This window comes from Toxotes jaculatrix, chromosome 6 (genome assembly GCF_017976425.1).
Source record: "Toxotes jaculatrix isolate fToxJac2 chromosome 6, fToxJac2.pri, whole genome shotgun sequence".
NCBI classification, from domain to species: Eukaryota; Metazoa; Chordata; class Actinopteri; family Toxotidae; genus Toxotes; species Toxotes jaculatrix.
The window spans coordinates 2543288-2564489 of record NC_054399.1 but is presented as its reverse complement, the minus strand read 5'-3'; the positions used below and the strand labels follow the sequence as shown (position 1 = coordinate 2564489).

Sequence of the window (21202 nt, the reverse complement as noted above, 5' to 3'; positions counted from 1 at the left end):
AGTCTGTGTCTTTGTGCCTCCAAGCTGAGGGTGAATTAGAAGTGTTTCCCCACATACAGAATTTATTTGTGTGTTTATGATTTGGTTTTTTTGGATTTTATGATATATATGTAAGTCTAATTGGCTTTTACTTTGGCACTAGAATGAAAATGACTGCACTTCACACTCCTATATTATTATTCTCTATCATCACATGATGTTTTGGAAAGCCATTTAGAGATAAGTTAAAAAAAAGATGTCAGTAAACAGCAGTGAGGACATTTCACTCAGTTAATCAGAGCAGCCTGTCGCTGTCTGCAAAGGGCAATGACTTGTAGGCTCATCTCGTAACCTTCCCTCTCCTTACACTCAGAGGGACATAATGTGACATCACCAGAAGACATGACATTTTCCCAGCTGCTTGATGTGGCATCTGTTCACCGTGTGTGACATTTCAGCCTTTGCGGGTGCGGCAGTATGTGGTCTCCTCCAGTGTACAGTAGCTCCTGCCGCACCAGGCTCCCGCGGCACGCTGTCCAGTTTGTCTTGGCTCCGTTTCCCAGGTGACAGAACCACAGGGACACAGCGGCAGAGGCGCGCTCGTTCGGTCATGTCTGCCCTCTGATAAGGACGGCTTGTATGTGCACGCATGGTTTGCTTGCCTGTTTGTTTGTTTACGCGTTTGCTTGTTTGTGTCGGGAGGATTTTCAGGAGAAATCCAGAGATAGAAGGAATGGCCCAGCTGTGAAGTGTGTGTTTAGCTGATTCTGCCAGTCATCACAGTGTCCCTGTCTTTGATTTGTTGCACAGTAAGGCAGCATGGTGCATTGGTATCATTTCACTGAGGGACACTGAAATGACACCAGCTCGAGCTGGCTCTGTCTGCCCGATGGCACCTCTCTAAACAGGCAGAGGAGTCTTTGACATTGGCTGTGAAATGTGGACACACCAGGGTCAGAGTTTACAGCAGCAAACACACAGACTCTTCAGCTCTCAGCTGTCCTCCCCTGTGTCCCCATACTGCTACAGAGATTTGTTGGTCTGAGACACAGATACAGTACATTCAGATCTTTGGGGTCTCTAGTTCGTAGCCGAACTCGAGGCTTAAACAGGAATTATGAGGATTTTTATTTATGGCAGGTTTGCACGAGCAGCTGGCCTCAACCCACAAGACTGCCCCGAGGGTCCCAGCAGACTGAGAGAGCGGGTCTCTGTGGAGACATGAATGAAGGAGCAGTTAGAGTTGTACTGTGCGAGTGAGGCAAGGAGGTGACATAGCGACGAAATTAGCCTGCGAGACTTAAATTGTTTGCATAATTGATGAGGTGTTTAAGACATTACAGACCTCCCGCTGCATTCTTCACGCTCAGACGTCACACAAGATAATTCAAGTCATGTGTGACAATATCTTCATCTTTGTCATATGCTGGTTGATCCTGAAGCACTGTTTCATTGTACCAGCACTCCTCTTAGACTTTTGTTGCAATTCTAAATTGCACATCCTGCAGAGGTCACTATCAACCAGTTTTATCACTCAGTGTTTGTAGTTTAATGCTTCAAACTGTGCGAGTAAAGGGAAAAAAAGAGTATGAATCACTCACAGCATCTTAAAAGCTTTAAATTAAAGATTTTGTTATTTGGAAATGTTCTGAAAATGATGCCGTACAAGGACACGTTTCCAATAATGGATCTGACAAAACTGAGTCCTTTGTAAAGGATTTGCTTTCAGTTTTGAGAACAGCTTCAGCCGCGAGCTGCTGTTTCTTACTCATCCGGGAAGGGAGATGTGCTCCATGCCAAACTAGACCTGGGAAAACGTTAAGGATGAAATTACCACGGCTCTTCCGTGTGCAGCAATGAAATTATTTGCTGTTTTATATCTTCTCAGCTTAAAATACAAACTTATTGATTACAGTCTCACCTGTGTATGTGTGCACCTGAATTGCTTTATTACAGTGACATGCAGATCAGAGGTTAGATGCACCTACTTGCATCCCTTTCTGGAGTTTTTATTTGTCTCAGACAAAGAACAGCTAAAGAACCTAATTCTCTCTGGAGCGTTTCTCTTTGTCTCCACAGGTTTATACAGATCAGCTCTGCATGTGGTTGCCCTTTATTTTTTTGCTCTTTGTCAAAAATGATGTCTAAGCACAAATGATTATACTTGAATGAAATGTTGGATCTGTGTGTAGCCTGTTTCTAAGGCTGGGTTGTCCAACAGATTCTCGTTGTGTCTCTTACAGGGGATCGATTTCGCCAGTTTCACAGGCTACATGTTTCTTGGCATATGCCTCGTCCTTTTCACCTCGTTTCCTTTCCTGCGGGTGCTCTACTGGAACAAAAAGCTCTACAACAAAGAGTCCATCGAAATAGTTGGTGAGTTCAAATATTTTTTCAAACTTCTGTGGCTTTTGTTAAACAACTCTAATAATTCTTTACATAGAGGACGCTAGTCTGGCACACCGCACTTCTTTTATATATCACCTTAATTATCTGTTTACAGAAGAGAAAATTATTTGGCAATCACTCAAGTCTTGGTACATTTTCCAGAGGTGGAGTAAGATAATTTAATATGAATAAAAAGCACGGGTTGTGTTTAGTTTGGATGGTAACGGTGTCCTCCTTCCTAGAATCTGTTCTCTGCCACTGCACATCTTGGCATATGAGACCTTGGGGATGTGGATAATGGCCAAACTAATAAAACAGGGATATTTGTGTGAAACATGGTCACTTCTTATCAGTGTTTGTCCCGCCTCGGAGACAACCTCAGCAGGGGGGATCATTAAAACATTAAAGACACCACCTTGCTCCCCAGTTGTCACCGCACTGCTCCCATTTAAGGTTTGAGGAAGACTGACTGTTTAGAGCTGTATTGTCACACTGAGCCTCGGGCAGGTTGAAAGAAACCACTGCCGATCACTGTGGTGACCGTTCAGTGCTGGCCTGATAGCCCATCTGAAAATCCCACCCTGTGGAGCTTCTGCTTCCCCCGCCAGCTTGGCCTACCGAGGAGAGCACACGGCTAAAGCAGCTCAAAGCCCCTGCCACGACTGGTAATTGTGCAGATTCGTTTACAGGAAGGTTTTTTTTTTCCTGCGCCAGTTAGATCCTATTAAGGTCACCTAGCAACCTTTGTGAAAAAAGGATGGCTCCTACTGATATCTACACAGGCGTCCAGCTCCCTCAGGCTGTATCTCCGCTTCAGCATTGCCTGTTCCTGAGCTGGTCAATCTGCCCATCGCCTGGCTGCATTAGTCCCTCTGTGGGGGCTCACAGCACATTGACTGAAAACATCTTAATATCCTCTCAGCCATCCTCAGTTGTAGGAGCTATTGCTAACCAGATCCCCCAGTACAAAACATGCTACCTACTGCTACAAAGCTTCACCACGGTAATGACTATGAAGTCCATGCACGAAACAGATGGCTTTCTCTCCTGCTCTGTGTCCTGAAACTGCAGAACTCAAGCATGAGATCCTGGTTTGGAGGCAGACGGCGCAGCGCATTAACCCCGCCAGCCGAGAGGAGACAGCTGTGAAATGCCTCCTGATGCAAAAAGTCCTCAACCTGGAAAGTCTGCTCCGCAAGATGATGAAAACCTTCCAAAGGTTAAGAGAAGAAAAGCTGTCATTTCTAAAAATACTTTTATTTCCTTTTCTCAGAACGACTCTTGTTCTTTGTTGCTTATGGTCCTATTCATGTGATAAAGCTATTTAACTATTTCAAACATGAAAATACAAGATAATTGAGGAAAAGCACACGGAAGTCCAAGGATAGTTTCTTTTTTTATTTGCCCCTTTGTCCAAGATGGTCTCTGGATTGGCTCAGTAATTATAGCACAAGTACACAAACCCCATTTTATACCACTGGAAAAATACAGAAGCACCAACACTCAACAAGTACTTAAATACATTCATTCATAACAATTATGCATTCATAAACAGCCAAATGAGTTTTTTTCTGTTTATGAATACTCAGAGAATTGATCGAATATGAGTTTGAAATATTTCTGTGTCCAAACAGACAAATTTCTCAGGAGGATAAGAACTGGGAGCAAAACATTCAAGAACTGCAAAAGAAGGTAAGCTTTCATGCTTCACCTCAGACATATTTCTCACCCATGGTGACTGTGGTGCATTGATCTAATCTCGGTAATGAAATTGGCCCAGTCTTTGAAAGTTCACTTAAGACAAATACCATCAGTTGCATGATAAAATCTGCTTTTTTTGCCCATTCAGAAAGAATATACTTTTCTCCTCCACAGCACAGAATAACTGACAAAGTTCTCTTGGTGAAGTGTGTGTCTGTCCTCGGCGTGGTGATCTTCATGTTCTTTCTCAACTCCTTCGTTCCCAGCATTCATCTCGATCTTGGTAAGCGCCACACCATTTCATTACTGTGCTGTTTTTATCGGCCCCACAGGCTGGTTATAGGTCCTGTCACGCAATTATGAAACCCAGCTTCCTCTGTCCTTGCATCTGAAATGAGCCCAAATAACGGGCTGAGTAGCAAACGCAGCCAACAAATTACATGGATACTGAGCTGCATTTAGGCCCATCACATTATATCCATTCATCTGCTGCAATTTCAAACGTGTCGATGAATAATGCTCCAGTAAAACTACAATGGGCACTTTGATTCGATATGTGGCCGAAGTCCTAAATTTCCTGAAGAGTTCTTGGCAAAGACAGGCAGCAATAATGCTGAGTTACAGACAAAGGACATAACAGTGAGAGCCAGATGAGACTGTCACACACATATCAGTGATTGACTTTGTCTGTTTTCAGTGAAAAATCCCTAAAACCCCAAACAAAGTTAGTTCTCAGTTAACCCAGTCGAGCATTTAGCTGTTAAGAAACATTTCCCTCAGGAGTTGGTTAAAAAACCCCACAAAAAACGGAGAGAGAGAGAGAGAGAGAGAGAGAGAGAGAGAGAGAGAGAGAGAGAGAGAGAGGACTCACATTCATCAGATCGACACAAACAGGAATTCCCAATGAATGCTAATGTTCCTCTGTATCTGCTGGATGTGTTCAGTGCAAACTGAATGCTAACATGGAAGTCATGTGATCAAAGTTAGTGCTGTGTTTACAGGTTGTCTCTTTTGTCAGTCAGTTATTTTGGATTTCACGTTACATAGTGCAGAATATTCCACCTTTAAGGAGCAGCATGCAAAGTTCAGTGCCAACCTTTGGCACCGGCTTGTTGAACGTGTTTTAAAAAAAAAAATGTGGCAATGGCTTAAAAAAAGCTGTGATAAATTTCAGTGGTCCGCTAACCATTACAAAATCTGCTGTATTTTCAAAATGTTTAAAAGAGTGCATTGTGGTGGAGGGAGCTGCAGCAGGCGGTGTCAGGTTATGAAAGCTGCTCTGTACACATCACTAGTCTAGGTTCTGAGTCTGTGTTGCTTGTATGTCATTGGCGTGTTAGTTGAGGGTTATATCTTGTCTGTCTGATGCTTCTGCCTCTGATAGATGACCTAAACAGTGACTCATTAATGCTAAGGCCGGGAATACCAACCCAATCTCGCTGTAATGCTGGCAACAGCCGTGCAATGACGATAAAACCTCTTATGTCTTATGTCTACCACTGTCCCTAAATGAAGACGGCTGTCTTCATACTCACCGTGTCATCTCTCCCCTCGCTGCTGAGGCCACCCAGTCACCAAACATGCTCAGTTAATTACAGGCGCTGCACAGGTTACTTCTCTGTGACATTTATTAAATGGGAATGACCCCACAGCAGCGTGTTTGCTGTCTCTGTGGAGGGACAGGCGTCTGTCCAAACACGGCTCTCATTAATGCATGCAGGTCACAGTCAGGGTTGACTGCGGGCTGCAGACCCACTCTATGCATTCACACGTGTTTTAAAACTGGAACCTCATTAAAGTTTCATTAACTTCACACGGTAAGATTTAATTTCAGTCTGATTATCACCCTGTCATTTGATCCCTCTGATGTGTCTGTCTGAGTTACAGCTGCGGTTTGGACAAATCCTCATTGATCCCTAAGCAGAAATCAGTGAAGTGATTCAGTGAAACTCAAATCACTGAACGTTTGTCGACATTTCAGTTTTACAGATGTATGTATGGTTAGTTTCCAACATTTATATTGCATTAAATCCTTCGTCTTTGCTAAAGATGGCAGAAAGATGCCTGAAACATCACAGTCCCTTATCTAATCATATGCCTATGAGTGTACAAGATATTCTGCCGGAACACAAATCTCTTTATTTATCTTTTGACTTTAGCCTTATGCTCATTTACTTTCCTCTGTGTACCTTAAAGACAACTGTGATGAGACATTTTTCACCGCACATTTCCTGTCCCGGACACTGTTGTCTCGCTCATGATAGATGAGTCTGTCATAAAGTGTTCAGACTTGCCTAAAAGCTCTTTTTAATTGGAGAGCTTTTTAGGTTTGTTATCTGCCGCCTGCCTCTGGCCCTGTTCACGAGGCAGCTTCAGGAAATATCAATGAGGGGAGAAAATCAAAAGCGTCCTTGTACTTTTTTTGTCTTCTGTTGCTTGAATGAATCACAGAACTTTGCAGTGTATAAGGGATTTCTTATTCTGGGTTATAGACTCAAAAAAAAGACAATAAAAAAAAAAGAAATCTTTCAGTACTCATGCAGAGAAAACAAATACTCTGTAATGGGCGTATTAGCCTAAGTTGGCATCAGATGTAGGAATGAATATGACGTTTTACCCACAAAGACCTTTAACAGATATATGTCAGACAGAAACGTCACACCTTTCCCTCTAATCAGCTGTTTGTGGTGGGAGTCCAGGACCAGCAGAGCTTTCTAACCTGACCTGCTCTTTGTTGCAGAACTTCTGCTCGTTTGAACTCTTCTCTAAACTCTGTTGAGAAACGTTAACTAAATCCTCAGTGCAGCTTCATATCTCAACCCACAGGCTTCCCTCAGAAAATGGTAAAACATAAATGAGCAGTAACTATGGCTTTCTTGTTCTTCCACTGGAGCCGGCTGAGATTACCGGGAACAACTCAGCAGGTTCTGAACGCGTAAACACGCTGTGAAGCTTTGATTCTCGATCCCTTGATCAGCCTCTCTGTCTCCAGTCTTTCCTCTGTCACTCTCTTTTTTTTGTGCCCTTCCATTGCTCTTCTTTCTTCACTAATTCGCATCAGTTGTGAAATTATTTCCCCAAAGGCCTCAGCCAAGGCAATTACTGGTGCTCACCTGTTTAATCAAATTATCTCCGAGTGGATGCACACTGTTCCCTCTTTCAAAAGCACTCTCTGACTGTAAGTATCAGCAGGCTGGTGCCAACTTTTGTCCTCCCGACTAGAATATGTCAAAATGATATTTTGGTGATAGAGGAAGCTTTGTTTTGTTTATTTATAGTGATGGCATGTATTGAATACTTGGATAAAAACAGAATGTTTTGCATGCTGTTCATGTCAGAGTGAATCAGTTCCCATGACTCTGTGTTTCTATCATTTCTGTTCACAGCACCTGAATCCATTTTTCATTTCCACGCATGCATTTGTTTTAGATGTTCTACTTTTTGACCGTTAACTTGTACTGGGCCACAGTGATGAAATACACCAATGATTCAGTAAACTGAACCTCAGGACAGCAGGACAGCAGGACAGCAGGACTTAGGTGTAAAGACACAGCGGCTAGCATCTGTAACATTTGCTAAAGGTTGCTGATCTTTTGCAGAGTTGTGATTACAGACAAATTTAAGCAAACAGAGCAGATGGAACTCCTTTCAATTGAATTCATTAACACTTTTTAATGATTTTAAAAGTCTCCTAAGTGTCCCCATGTGTCTTCTTCTTATAGATGTGTGAAAATCTGCTACATTGGGCTCAGTGTCAATTGGACGATGCCATGAAAGAATTTTTTTTTAGCCATAAAGGGAGATGTCAGACGGGTTTCTTCTTCTTCTCTCTCTCTCTCAGGTTGGATTGCTATCCTGGGTGCACTGTGGCTTCTGGTTCTGGCTGACATCCAGGATTTTGAGATCATCTTGCACCGGGTGGAGTGGGCCACGCTGCTGTTCTTTGCTGGCCTCTTTGTTTTGATGGAGGTATTTAACATACAGCCCATGTTTTTGATATATGACAGAAAACCTACAAACGGAGCGCAAACTACAAACTGATGCCAAACCATCGCTTCGTTTCCAGACCCTGGCAAAGCTGTTTGTTAGATGCATTAAACACTGTACAGTGTCGTAAAGCAGCCCCCGCAAGGAATGGCCACCAGTATGTGAACGTCTCTGCTCTGTGTGTCAGGAACGATAACAAGAAAAGATTTGTCTCTGTCTATTTAATGGCCACTAAATATAAACCAAATTGCTTTTCTTCTCTTGGTTTAATCCCACCTATAACTAATTCTCTTCATATTTTTTTTTCCCTATTAATCTTCTCCTTCATTTTTCAGGCTTTAGCCCAGCTGCAGCTTATCGACTATATTGGAGAACAGACAGCGCTGCTTATAAAAGTGAGTTTTGTTTTTTTTTCCTTGGAATCTCACCTTTAACTATCATTTCTCTGGGCTCCCTGCAACTGGCATGATTCATAATTGGGCACAGGTGACATGATATTTCATTTCATGCATATTGATCCTTTTGTTGGGCCCAGCTCTGAATTGAATTATTTTGTTTACCTCTGATTCCTGTGTGCAGTTGAAAGGGGTCTGAGGTAACGTTCACCCATATTCTCGGCTGTGTGTGTGTGTGTGTGTGTGTGTGTGTGTGTCATGCAAGCAAGGTGTCTCTTAGTAGAGAATTGCAGCAGTAATAGGGATGTCAGCTCATGTTTAGAAGGCTGGCCTGTGTAAGTCTAATAATCACACATGACAGGTGGTGTGCTATTCATGGTTTCTGACCTGCTCAGCGTCCCCCAAACAATGGACAACATGCTGAGTAGAAGTGCATGTCCTTTCTCCCGCGATACAAGTGGAGGACAGGTGAAAGCAGTAGGCTTTGTCTCCATTAACCTGGCCATGCAGACGTAAGAGAAGACTATAACGAGAGTTCAAAAGACATCAAGCTTGTCACATGTGGAGAACTGCCCTCGCTGCGTGAGCACAGCACAGCTCAGAGACAAACCTCAAAGCCACCACCACCTGTGGTCACGTCACACATTCACACAGCTTCATCGCCCCGGCCTCAGCTCACCGGTGAGAGGTTCAGTGTCAAAGACTGAAGATAATTGGTGTGTTTGACTTAAATCGAGGATGGGCTGCAGGGGGGGCGTGTGCATCTGAGTGATGATGAAAGCAGCACTTACCTGTCGCTCTTATTATCTCCGTTCTCAGGCGGTGCCAGAAGACCAGCGCTTAGCCATAGCCATCATCTTGGTGATGTGGGTTTCAGCTCTGGCTTCTTCTCTCATTGACAACATCCCCTTCACCGCCACCATGGTAAGAGACATCAGTGCGATCTTTTAATTTCACACTGCAGTGTGTCCTTGTAAAATCACACGCTCACAAACACGGTTCAGTCAGAAATATTCAGATTACACGAGGCTTAAGTCATTTACACAGTCCAGTGCAAACTGTTTTATCATTAGGTCACAGTATTTGTTTCTTATAAATACTCAGTGAGGGTTTGCTTTGCCAGCCAGGGTCAGACATTTTGATCGATATCAGACCACATACAGTCTACATGCATGCACTGTTAGTGTGGTGTGTGAAAGTGATATGCACAGCAGCACTCAGTCACGCTGCATCTGGCCACACCAGCATGATGCAGCTGCATACGATAGCTTTAATTTATATGCGGACTCATTTCTGAGGAAATAGTCCGACTCTAAAAAAGCTGGGACATGGTTGAGTCGCACTGTTCTGCCATCACGGTGGGATCTGGTCTGGCTCATCACCTACTGTATGCTGCATGTAAAACCCCATCAGATACCACAGCATAGACGGAGCCTTTGTGTGTGTGATTGCTGGTGTTGGAAAGTTTGTTGACCCTGCTTTAGAGACCAAAATCCACTGAAGTAAAATGTTTTCAGTTTCGTTTTACTAATAAAATGATTTTGAGAAAGCACTGCTGCTAATCATGTGTTGCCAGTCTAAAATCTGTGTATAGTTTTAATGATTTTCAGTCGATCTCTGTGCTCACAGATTCCAGTCCTCATCAACCTGAGTCAGGATGCAGATGTGAACCTGCCAGTGAAACCTCTCATCTTTGCTTTGGCTATGGGAGCCTGCCTCGGGGGTAAGCCTCTCATTTTATCCTCTTCATATAATAAAGTACAAATTAAAGTATAAAAATAGTGTCTGAGAAGGGTTTTGGTTTTGGGCTAAAGACGCACAAACCTCCCAGAGTTCCTCCCAAATGTCCAGGGGACTTTATAGTCTGTCCCTGTTTGAAAGGTGTGGATCTTTATTGATGGCCTCTGCCAGAGGGAGACATCATGTGCTCCAGGTGACAGCCCCACTTTGTACAGCTGTGTCCTCCCCGGAGAGGTCAGGCTGTGCTTTTTGTGAGAGCAGCCAAGGCCCTCAAAGCTCGCCTCATTCAGGCTCCACCACACCCCGGTGGCTGGCCCTTCAGCAAACTGTGGCTCTGCTCGGGTCGGGAGGACACAAAGAGTTAGAGAGAGACAGAGACAGAGAGAGCTGTCATAGTATTTTCAGTTTAATCAACTGCCCTGTGACAGGCCCGTATCGATCTGCTGTATGATGTGGCCAAAGCCCAGCTCCTTCCCCACACTGACACCTTTTGATGTGAGCAGTATCGAACGGCAGGATGGACACACACACACACACACACACACACACACACACACACACCCTGACTGTCAAAATGTTGCCTCCAGTAGTTGGAAAATAGTAAAACTTTGTATTGGATTAAGGTTGAAAATACTGAGAGATGCTGAAAGATGATCGTGATTATTAATATTATGATATAAGTGCATACATCTTGAATATTTTTTAAAGTCCTGTGTGAAGTCAGACCTGAATATTTAGCTGTAAGGAAAAAAAGTTTTCATCTAACGATTTTCCTTCATGTTGTTCACCTGCCTGTGTAGGAAATGGCACATTGATAGGAGCATCAGCCAACGTTGTGTGTGCAGGACTTGCTGAGCAACATGGCTACGGCTTTTCCTTTGTGGAGTTCTTCAGGTGAGACCCCCCCCCCCCCCCCCCCCTTCACAGCACTAAACATAACCTATAAAACAGTCCAAAATTAGAAATAGGTCATAAACACCATGTTTCAAAATCTGGCTCCCAGATTTTTTTATTTTTAGTTTTTCTCTTTGGGTAATATAAGACTTGAGCATTGCCCTGGATCCTGTACCACAGACTATTCTGCCTGAAGTGGTACTTACACATTAATGTCCGTCGTATGTTACAGTAGGAGACGCCAGAAATGTGTGCTGAGCTGCCTCAGAACATTTATAAAAAAAGCCACAAGAATCACAGCTCAGGGCTTTTATTTATCAAATGTGTCAAAGTAGGAAATCACTCCTGTCCAGAACGTCTTCTACTTTTAGGATTAGAAGTAAAAGCAGTTTATGAACCTTCCTACAGCAAGAAATCCCATTTTCTTGGCCTTTGATCGTGTTTATGTGCCTCAAAGATGTGTGTGTGACACGGGTCCTCACTGAGAATGAACTATGTCCTCTGCATAATGAAGGACATCTCGGCTTAATTACAGCAGGTACATTTTAATATAGGGTCTTATATCTGGCTAATTAATATTGTGTATTCATTTATTTGATTTCAAATAATAACAGTGTATTAATATTTGAGATATTTGTTCATATTGTGCATTTCCCAAAACTGAGTAACATTACAGAAATAAATATGTTTCCTCACATGCAGTGAACATAAAAGGGCTGAAGCTGAAAGGGGAAATGAACAGTGGAAAAAAAAAAAAAAGATTAGACGACAGCCAGTAAGAGTTTTCATCATCGCGGTGTAAGCTGGTGCAATGTGTGCGAGATCTGGCACTATTATTGGGTGTAAGACGAGGTGGTGGTTGGACGAGGCTGATTGGATAATTTCATGCAGCTGAGTCAAATGACCTACTATCTTCAATTCCACATAGGCTGCTGTTATATTTAAGCCGTGTGAGTGTCTTACCAATATTTATTAATAGTCTAAATGGCATATTTGTAAATATGAGTTTTAATTAATGTTGTCATATTTTGCATACATGTAACCAGGGCATGTTACCAAGTTATTTGCCTACACACATAAAACCCACATATAAGGCATGTTCATTAAAAAGCAGAGCTATTTTCTACATTTTGAATTTTACCAGTTTAATATTTCTACAAACCATCAGCCTCGTTTTTATTTTGCAGCTGAGTGTTGTAAAACATTGACGTCAGTCGAGCTCTTTGCTGAAAGTGTAGGAGGTCTGGTTGATAAACACGGGCTCTGTTCACTGAGTTGTATTTGTGCAGGCACCTGTGTCATCTGGCAGAGGGTGCTCTGCTTGTCGAGGGGCCGTCCTGGAATTCTGGGTACTGGCACATTTGGTGTATTTGTCTGAGCAGAACCAGGTTTTTTAAGGGTTTCCACACGACCTTGCTTGGGATTTATACAGCAGTGAAATAACTCCAGGAAACAACCTGGCAGACACGAGTGTATGTCATCTGCTCTGGGCAGGGATTCTAGTTTGTGTCCTCTCCAGTGACACTGTGAGGACACAGATTTTTTTTTTTTACTATACCGAGTGTGGAAGAACTCAGACTGTGACGATATGTGCTCATGGTCAACAGAAAAAAGTCTGATACAACGAGTCATAAAAAAAGAAAAAACGTGGCTGATTGAATTGATACTGAGTAAAGGACTCGTGGAGAGCTTGACTTGAGAACCCTCTGCTTTTAAAGAACCAAGTGAATGACGAAGAAAAAGTCATTACATCTCAAGTAGAGATGGTAAGTAGGCCGGCTTCCACGTGGCCACCTGTTCACTAATAATGTTCATTCTTTGCACTGTGCTTGTTGGAGAAGTGGAAGTGGTCAGTGAATAAAAAAGATGAATATGAGTCTGATTAGACTTAATATGCAGTTACTCTGAAATAACACGTCATTTGTGTGTCCTGATGAACAGAGACGGAGCGAGAACATTTCTTCTGCAGTTTTGTTCTGTAGCAGATTATATCTGAGTTGGTGAGTTGAATGTGTGCAGGTGGGATTTACATGAATCTCTGCTTTGTGCACAGGTATTCTTTGGCAACATGGCCACCGCGCACTGTAGCACTTAAATTACACCTTAAATAATTTAAGGCAGCGTCTGCGGCTGTGCCAGCACTCTGTAGATCTCTGTCAGCTGATGTACATCAGAGAGCCACGCGCTGAGAGTCAAGGTTACCACAAAACATTTCTACTGGAGCGAGGGACAGGGACTGATCACTGCTGTCAGTTTAATGGAGAGTCCTGACACTTACATGGGTGACCTGTCGTTTGTCTGTTCATATTCTTTGCTTTTTTAGACATGCTAGTAACATGACTCTCTTACGATGGCTCCATTAGGGTTTGGTCCATCTTTCTTAGAGGAGCAGAGGACAGCGGGAGGTAGTGAGACTGTGGCAGGTGAAAGAAAAGAATAATGGCGGGTGACCTTTGGCACTGAGAAAAGAAATTTCCCAGTTACCTGTTCATTGTTGATTTCTTGACACCTTCTCAGTCTGCATTGAGATAACCGATGGAGAAAGTCGTCAGAGTTGTTCTGTGTTGTTGAAGCAGGTAAGGACAGTCGGCCAGCTCTGCCTCTCTCACACCGTGGCTGTGTTTACAGTGATTAGATCGAAGCGTCGCTCTCGGCTGAAGCACTGCCAGTAATTGACTGTGTGCTGTAAGGGTCACAGCTGTTCAGAGAGACAGGTGAGGGGCAGAGGAGTCTGTCTGTGACTGCAGGCAGCTGGGACTGACTGGTGCTCCATCGGAGGGGGTTAAATTCAAGGCGCAGATGAGCCCACAGGGACACAAATGCCTTTTTGGTAGACCATCACAAAGGAAAATGAGAGGCCCTGAATAACTCCTGCCCCTGTTGCTTCTAGGCCCTGATCAGCCCCCACTCCTCAGTCCACTCACCTGGGGAGCAGAGCACTCTGTCTATATGTACCATATATTCCAGGTGGACAGGCTGTGATCACTGCTAGCTGTTGTATGTTCAGGCATTTTTGCAATAATGTTTGATCACTGGTGGAAATATTAATATTACAATAATGAACTGTAATTGTATAGCACCAAGTCAAACTATTAACCACCTGGTACAGTAAACAAACAGGCTACAAAACAAATGAAAATAAACAATATGAGCTAATTTAAGAGAGGAGCATTATTCAGTGTCTCACCCAGTGCTGCCTCCTTTGGTCGCAACACGTCAGAATGAATATTTCCATTCTCTGCAAAGTGGACCTGTGCTAGGAACAATGGTCCCCCTGCGTTAGAGACTACAGCTGGGCTGTTTTCATTGGCAAGAAAAATAACATGCACTGTAATCAGGGACAAATCTTTACACACAGCTGAGACTCCTACATCTTCTGAGCAGCACAGGTAGAATATTCTATACCACTAAATTATGCATTTTGCAGCTTTTACTCCTTATTGAATAGCACAGGTCAAACATGTCATAGCAAGCAGTGCTGTCCTGTGTCAAGCACACCGCCTCCACAGTCAGAGAACTGTGTCCCCCGGGTTTATCTAAAGAGTGTCTTTGAGATTGCATCAGGACCTTCAAAGAGCTCCCATCATGTGCAATTAGATTAATGTGTCAGATCACAAGGTGTGGTGGGAACGTTTTAGACAAGGTGAAACGTGTTCCCCCTCCGTGCTGTACCGTGGCAACTCTTTCCTCTGTCCTCTGTCCCTTCACGCTGGGCCTGTGATGGGGAAATGGGTATTGCTCGGCAGAAAGGGATTCACCCGTGCAGAGGCGACCTCAGCTCGTCCGAGTCTGATAACAGTTCAGAGACTCCTCGCTCCGTCCATCCTCAGTGGACGGTTATTTCGCAGTCACAGCGGTCTCCTGTTAATGGCTTATTTAAAGGCCTCGACCCTGTGAGAGCACATTTCCCATTTTTATATATTATATGTATTTAGAGTATAATTTAAATGCCAGTATATGTGACATTGGCAGAAAGAGTTAAATAAGCTCAGAGGCACAATATGGAATGAACTGTATTCCCCCACGAGAGATCAATATACACACCGCTGAGCTGCTGTGACCTGATGTTTTCTTTTCAGCAGCACCACTTAGCAAAAAAGGTCTAACAATCAAAGCCTGAACCTGATGTGGCTGCAGGCTGTGTTCCTGGTCAGCCATTCATGTGATCATTCCTTCACATGACGGCTTATTTGACCATTGAGGATCGTATCAGACATGTCACTTGCATCCATGATGATCTAAGGTTAGTCGGGGAAGCTGGCCGGGGAGAAGTGACTCGCAGTGGTGATGGACTGAGTGAATTTTAGAACTGAACCATGGCGATGGATGAAAGTCCAGAGAGGGAGCATGTAGAGAGTAAACAGGAGAGGGTGTCAGTGGCAGAGAGCCGTTCATGCAGATTAACTGTCAATCAGTAACATATGACTTGAGCAAGGGGATTGCAGTACTGGGCAGTACCGGTCAGCACAGGTGGAAACAGACTTCTGCATTTCATTCTTAATGTTAAGCTGAACTAAGCAGGTGCTTGCGGTAGCTTCATATTTACCTTGCAGACATGGGAGTAGTATTGATCTTTTTATCCAACTCTTGGCAGGAAAGCAAATAACTTTTCTTTTCAGCACGAGCATTTAAATTCTTCCAAACCCCAACCTCGTGTTGTTATTACCAGAATTACTGTGAATGTGGTAATTCACTGACAATCGTCTCAGTGTTCACAGGAGCCGCAGTATGTTAAGAGGAGGTCCTGTGATCAAAGGACAGACCGATAAACATAAAGGAAGTGAATGTTCAGGTTAAATCTGAGCTTCGCCGGCAGACATGTCAACCTTTACCTGTTATTTTTGTTCAACGTTTTATTTGTTGAAGGTTTTCCTCGCAGTTCACGTTTCCCTGATTAAACCAAAATAAAAATTATAATCACTCTGACCTTTCAAACTCAGTTCAGCTGGCTACTGAAAAAAGTTTGACTGCGTTACAATTTAAATGCAGCGCCACACCGTACTGAAATCATTATTAATGAGCTTAAGTGCTTGTCTAGCCTCATTAATCCTTAGTTCAAGTACATATTTGACATTTCCACATGCATACTAAATGGAAACGGCATAATTTTATTCATCTGAATGAAGAAATAGTTGTAGCAATAAAGAGAAATATGTTGACACACAATTATCAGACAGCGCTCACACACAGAAACGCTTTCGTTTCAGCTTTTCTGGACTTCCTGTGCTTTTTTAGCTTCTTCAGTGCAGAGCATTCGATTAATGGAGCACTGTGAAAGGTCATCTTAAAATGGGGCTTAGAAATGGCTTATGATTCAGACGACCTTATGTAAGAGAGAGAGCATATACAATAGGTCAAGAGCTGCCAACTCTTTCCATCTCTCTCCATAAGGAAACACAAAATGCACACGAAGAGTAAAAGATGACAGTCGTTTTCTGTATTCCTGAGGATTTGCATGTCTTTTCAAAGCATTTACTAAACCCACTGTTCTTTGCTTTTGTTTTTCATTTCTGGTGTTGGTATTTGATTTGACAGTTCTTGTAAATAATGCAGTGTAACAAAGGATCGCTGTGATTACTAGTTAGAGCTCTGCATCAAATACTGAAACCATTTAACTTTGTCCACTCGTCCAAAAAATCTTGAATAAGGAACCAATGTAAGACAGTCTTCACTGGTCTCATGAGGGATCTTTAATTAGTCAGAGTTCATAATTTCATTCCAGTTAATGTCAGTGGTTTTGTCACCTGTGATCAGACCTTCTGAGGCTTTGATACAGATTCATTCCTGGGGGCCGAACCTACAACTCACAGCCCATCAAATACTGAGCATCCATGTTAACTGAACCAAAATACTTGTCTCAGGCCTCGAGATACTTGAGAAGTAATCACGCCCAGGTCAACAGAAAACATCAGCACAACATCTGGCCTGTACACGTCAGTCACTATGTCAGCTGGTCAAACCACATTTACACCAAGTGGAATATAGAGTTGTGTTTCAGTTTGTGTTCAGTTTCTGCGCTCACCCCGTTGTAATCGTGCTTCATCATCATAATAATTGGCCATGCGTTAGAAATAACCGGCTCTTATCATTTTCTGTTAATCTCAATCGGGAGATTAGCACGTCTGAAAAGCAGTGATGTGAATCATCATCAGTGTGAGGTATGGCAGCAGTCGGTATTTTCATGGACTCGGCTTCACATCTCACACTGTACCATTACACTAGTGGGCAGCATCTGCTCTAAATGGTATTTTAACGATATGGCGGCTCTGAATTTTTCAGCAGGGGTGAAACTATAGTTTTAATTAGTCCTTTGCTGCTTTCACACCAACTACACATGTATTTTCTTTTTTTCTGTCTCTGTCCCGTGAAACCGATCTGTGTCACAGACTGGGGGCAAACAGATCTCTGGCCCTCGGAGCAGCCATGTGTCCATATAGGCCATGGTACGCGTCCAAACGACAAACCATCTGCAGATCTGGAGTCATCGAAGTACACATTTGAAATTGATGATACTAATTCAGGAAGGAAAACTAGGAGAGCAGTGTGTCCTCCTGCCTGCTTCGTTTTACATGGTTACTGCCTCTTTAATGGCAGCGATCGCTGCTGTTGCACCATGAAGCCAAATCTAAATTCCTGTTGTTACAGTGAAATTACTCTGACCTTTAAAACGCCAGGCAATGTCACCGTTTCCTCACAAACTTTGCCCTGTCACAGGTGCCCAGCTTTGGACTGGTCAGCTGTTGGCGTACTTTCCAGATTCCTTCGACAAACGCGATATGATTTCATTCGGCTAACCTTGCATGTCCGTTTTAACACCTTTCTGTCTCAGAGCAGCAGAAAGTTCAGCGGGAAGGAAAAAAAGTTTGTGTGCAGGCTGAGGTGTCCTGGAGCAAGACTCTGAATTTGTACCAGCTCCTTCCGGACTGTGCAGCTCTGACCTCCCTGTGCAGTGGGCTGAGTGAAGAGGGAGTTACCCTGTGGGGCTCGGGACAGCGTCACACATCAGCAAAGGAATCAGCTGTTCCGACTAAGAAAGTTGGCAGTAACAGGAGTTACACACTGCAGAGCTTTGACAGTAAAAGAACAAGAGGCTGAAGAGTGGAAATATCTTGCTGATCACATATTGTAACTGAAAACAAGCTTCTGACTAAGACATAAAACAGCTCGATAAAGGCCCGATCAGCTGTGTGCAGACAGCTAACTGATTCATCATTCAGTGCTGCTCCACTTGTTTATTCTCCAATGTCATTAACAAATTGTCCAATTAGGGAAATGAGAGAACAGCAGTGAATCTTTATTATACTTTAAAGTTTAATCGGAGACTCGTGATCCAGAGAAAGAATCAATGGAAAAAAGGAAGAAGAAGAATCAGCGTGTGGTTGGTTTCCTGCTTCATTCAAGAGACAAAATCATAAATTTATTTTTATTTTGACTGATTTTTTTTTTTCTGCTAAAAGTCTCAGGTTGTATCATTATAGTTGACCTGCTCACGCCTCCCATACACCGAATGCTTGTGATAGTTGCAGATGGAAGCTGTGACATCGGCCTAATCAAACATTTATTCATGAGCAGCGCTGAGGACAAGCTGCTCCAGGCAGTTAGCTCCGTTTGTCTGATGCTGAAATGTATTCGAATGGATCTGGAATCACACGTTTGGGCTGTTAAGCATCTGGTAATTGATGATCATATTATACAGAATGAAATGTAAAACCAGCGGCTTTGCTGGGAAAGTACACAGCACACTACACAAATCTGAAACAGCTGGAAAATGTTAAGTAAAGATAATGTTAGTGAACAAGCTACAACATTACAAAACCACTAGTATGGCACAATAAATCCGTAATATGTTCTGAAATGAAAAAAGTCCAGAACGTTAGCATGCTGCACATGCCCACAGTCACACGTTAACATGTGATATTTATCATGTATGACTCTGGACCATATGGACCGTGTGTCTCCCTGAACTCATTGTTTGCCCCATTATTGGTGATTTTGCATCATTTTAGAAAACTCTGTCAGTGAGAGTAACCTGTTAGCTCATGACGGTTTCCTTTCCCCTCACAGGTTAGGATTCCCCATGATGATAATGACATGCATGATCGGCATGTGCTACCTGCTAGCCACCCACGTTGGACTCGGATGGAACATGTAACCCACACCTGCTGTACAGAGCCAAAGAGACTGTGTGTGTGTGTGTGTGTGTGCGTGCGTGTGCGTGCGTGTGCGTGTGCATGTGATCACTCAGCATTTAGGGTTTCTGCTCACTGTTCTGTGATGTATACCCGGATTAACCGATCAGAATACAGGCGATATTAGAAGCATTGACGCCGTAGTGTGCACACCATCAGGGACCAGAGCTGCAGGAGCTTTGACCAAAATTGTGTCTTAACTTTACAACAAAAAAAAGGCCCCACTCCACAGTGCTGTGCATGGTGCTACTGCCTCAGTGGGTAGAACTGGTGTAAGTGATTCCAGTCCAGTCGCCTCTGATGTCGCACTGTTTGTTCTTTACAAGAAGCAGCACATCATTTCTGTAGACACGTATTACAGTGATTTGCTTTTAGAGACGTTTAGAACACCGATCATGATTTGTTTTAGGCAAACATTTCACCCATGGTTTACCAAACTTAACGGAAGACAAGACCCAGTGAAAGGGATTTTATAAAGGTTCATGTCTAATATTTCTTTGTTGGATTCCCAGATCTAAAAATAAAAGCACCGTCAATTCAATTTGAAAATTCCAAGTTATTTAATAACAGATGAATTAAAATGTGTAGACTAAACATTGTATACTATCTATTGTACTGTGTACACAGTGATTCCATGTAAACTCAATGACTTAGCTCAGTTAGCTGTAGTGTAGAAGTTTAATCATGTAAATATTCTTCCATCATTGTCCAGTTAAAACCGTTTCCTGTATTTATTGCACAGCCCGACAACCTGAACGTCTTCTGTGTTCGAAGGTGGAAACTCAGACAGAGATCAGCGTGAATAAAGTTCGTGATGTGTCTGATTTCATTTGGCTCAGTTTGGTTCTGTCATTCTTCATCAGAGGGACGTTCCATTTACGCGTCAGGCGGAGTGATGCTCAGAGGAGCTGTCTGAAGTCAGAGAAACAACCCTGATGATGTCACCGGGGTTTGATGATGTCATCAGGGTTTTCTCACGTTGAGTTTGGAAAACAAGAAGAAAGAAAAACAACAGGAAGCCTGCCTTTCAAACTGGGCCGATAGAGTTTAAAAGAAGTGAGTACTAACTTGGCAGGGAGGGTTTAAACAAAGATGCAGTTGGGTTGCATTATGGGAAATGTACTATCCAGTGTTTTGGGAGATTAACCGATGGATGTGGCTAATGGACGTTTCCACCACTGCGACAAATGGGATAAGTAGCTGAAAAGTTTTGAGCCATTAATCAAAAAACAACAGCACTGCTTAGTTTGAACTCAAACACTAAAGCCTGTGTTTTGATTGAGGACTGTGAGGAATAATGATTCCCCGTCCACTCACACTTTCCCACTCGAGCTTTGGGTTCTCAACACCCCAAAAATGTTGAAAATCACTAAATGTGAAGTAGGGAACACAGATCGTTGGGTCAAAATAAAGTGAAACACTATGATAAAATAACTTTTGGTGCATCTGCATGAACTGACAGTGGATTCTTCCGTTTTTTATTTCACAGCACTCCCTCTGAAGTTTCACTGTTGCTGCATTCACAGCTCTACTCTTACTTTGTGTATTGGCAGCGACTGAGAGTAAAACTGACTTGCGTGTTCTCTGTAATGAGTCAGGCTCCGGGCCAACTAAAACCCAACTGCACAGATCGATGTATACAGCTCCTATAGGTCTGTTGTTTCACATTAAAACCCCAGGGACAACAACAACAGCTTGGAGTGTGGAACACCCCAGTTTGTTACACACTGTTTGTGCTGTCCACTTTGTCATTACAGAGCCATGTGCTGGATCACAGCTTTAATTAGCAGCTAATTAATTAAAGACACTTCCACCCTCAGAGAACTCCACATCGTTATACATCATTAATGTAAGTGATTTGTGGCTGCAGGCTCAAACCCTGTTTTCTTTTTAGGAGTCATCTTCTCCCGCACTAAAACAAGCAGCAGT

The 21202-nt window shown here is 43.0% G+C and overlaps 1 protein-coding gene across 1 annotated transcript in view; it reads left to right on the top strand.

The window, feature by feature from the left end:
* The window catches only part of oca2 (oculocutaneous albinism II), a 37095-nt gene extending 17833 nt beyond the window's left edge, over positions 1 to 19262 (top strand). The window contains exons 15-24 of the mRNA XM_041040647.1: positions 2223 to 2355; positions 3439 to 3586; positions 4002 to 4059; positions 4243 to 4351; positions 7910 to 8037; positions 8391 to 8450; positions 9270 to 9374; positions 10080 to 10173; positions 10991 to 11084; positions 19149 to 19262. Of these exons, the coding sequence (XP_040896581.1) occupies positions 2223 to 2355; positions 3439 to 3586; positions 4002 to 4059; positions 4243 to 4351; positions 7910 to 8037; positions 8391 to 8450; positions 9270 to 9374; positions 10080 to 10173; positions 10991 to 11084; positions 19149 to 19236 (1017 nt within the window). The 3' untranslated portion in view covers positions 19237 to 19262. The remainder of the gene's footprint in view (positions 1 to 2222; positions 2356 to 3438; positions 3587 to 4001; positions 4060 to 4242; positions 4352 to 7909; positions 8038 to 8390; positions 8451 to 9269; positions 9375 to 10079; positions 10174 to 10990; positions 11085 to 19148) is intronic.
* Positions 19263 to 21202: the final 1940 nt, after the last annotated feature.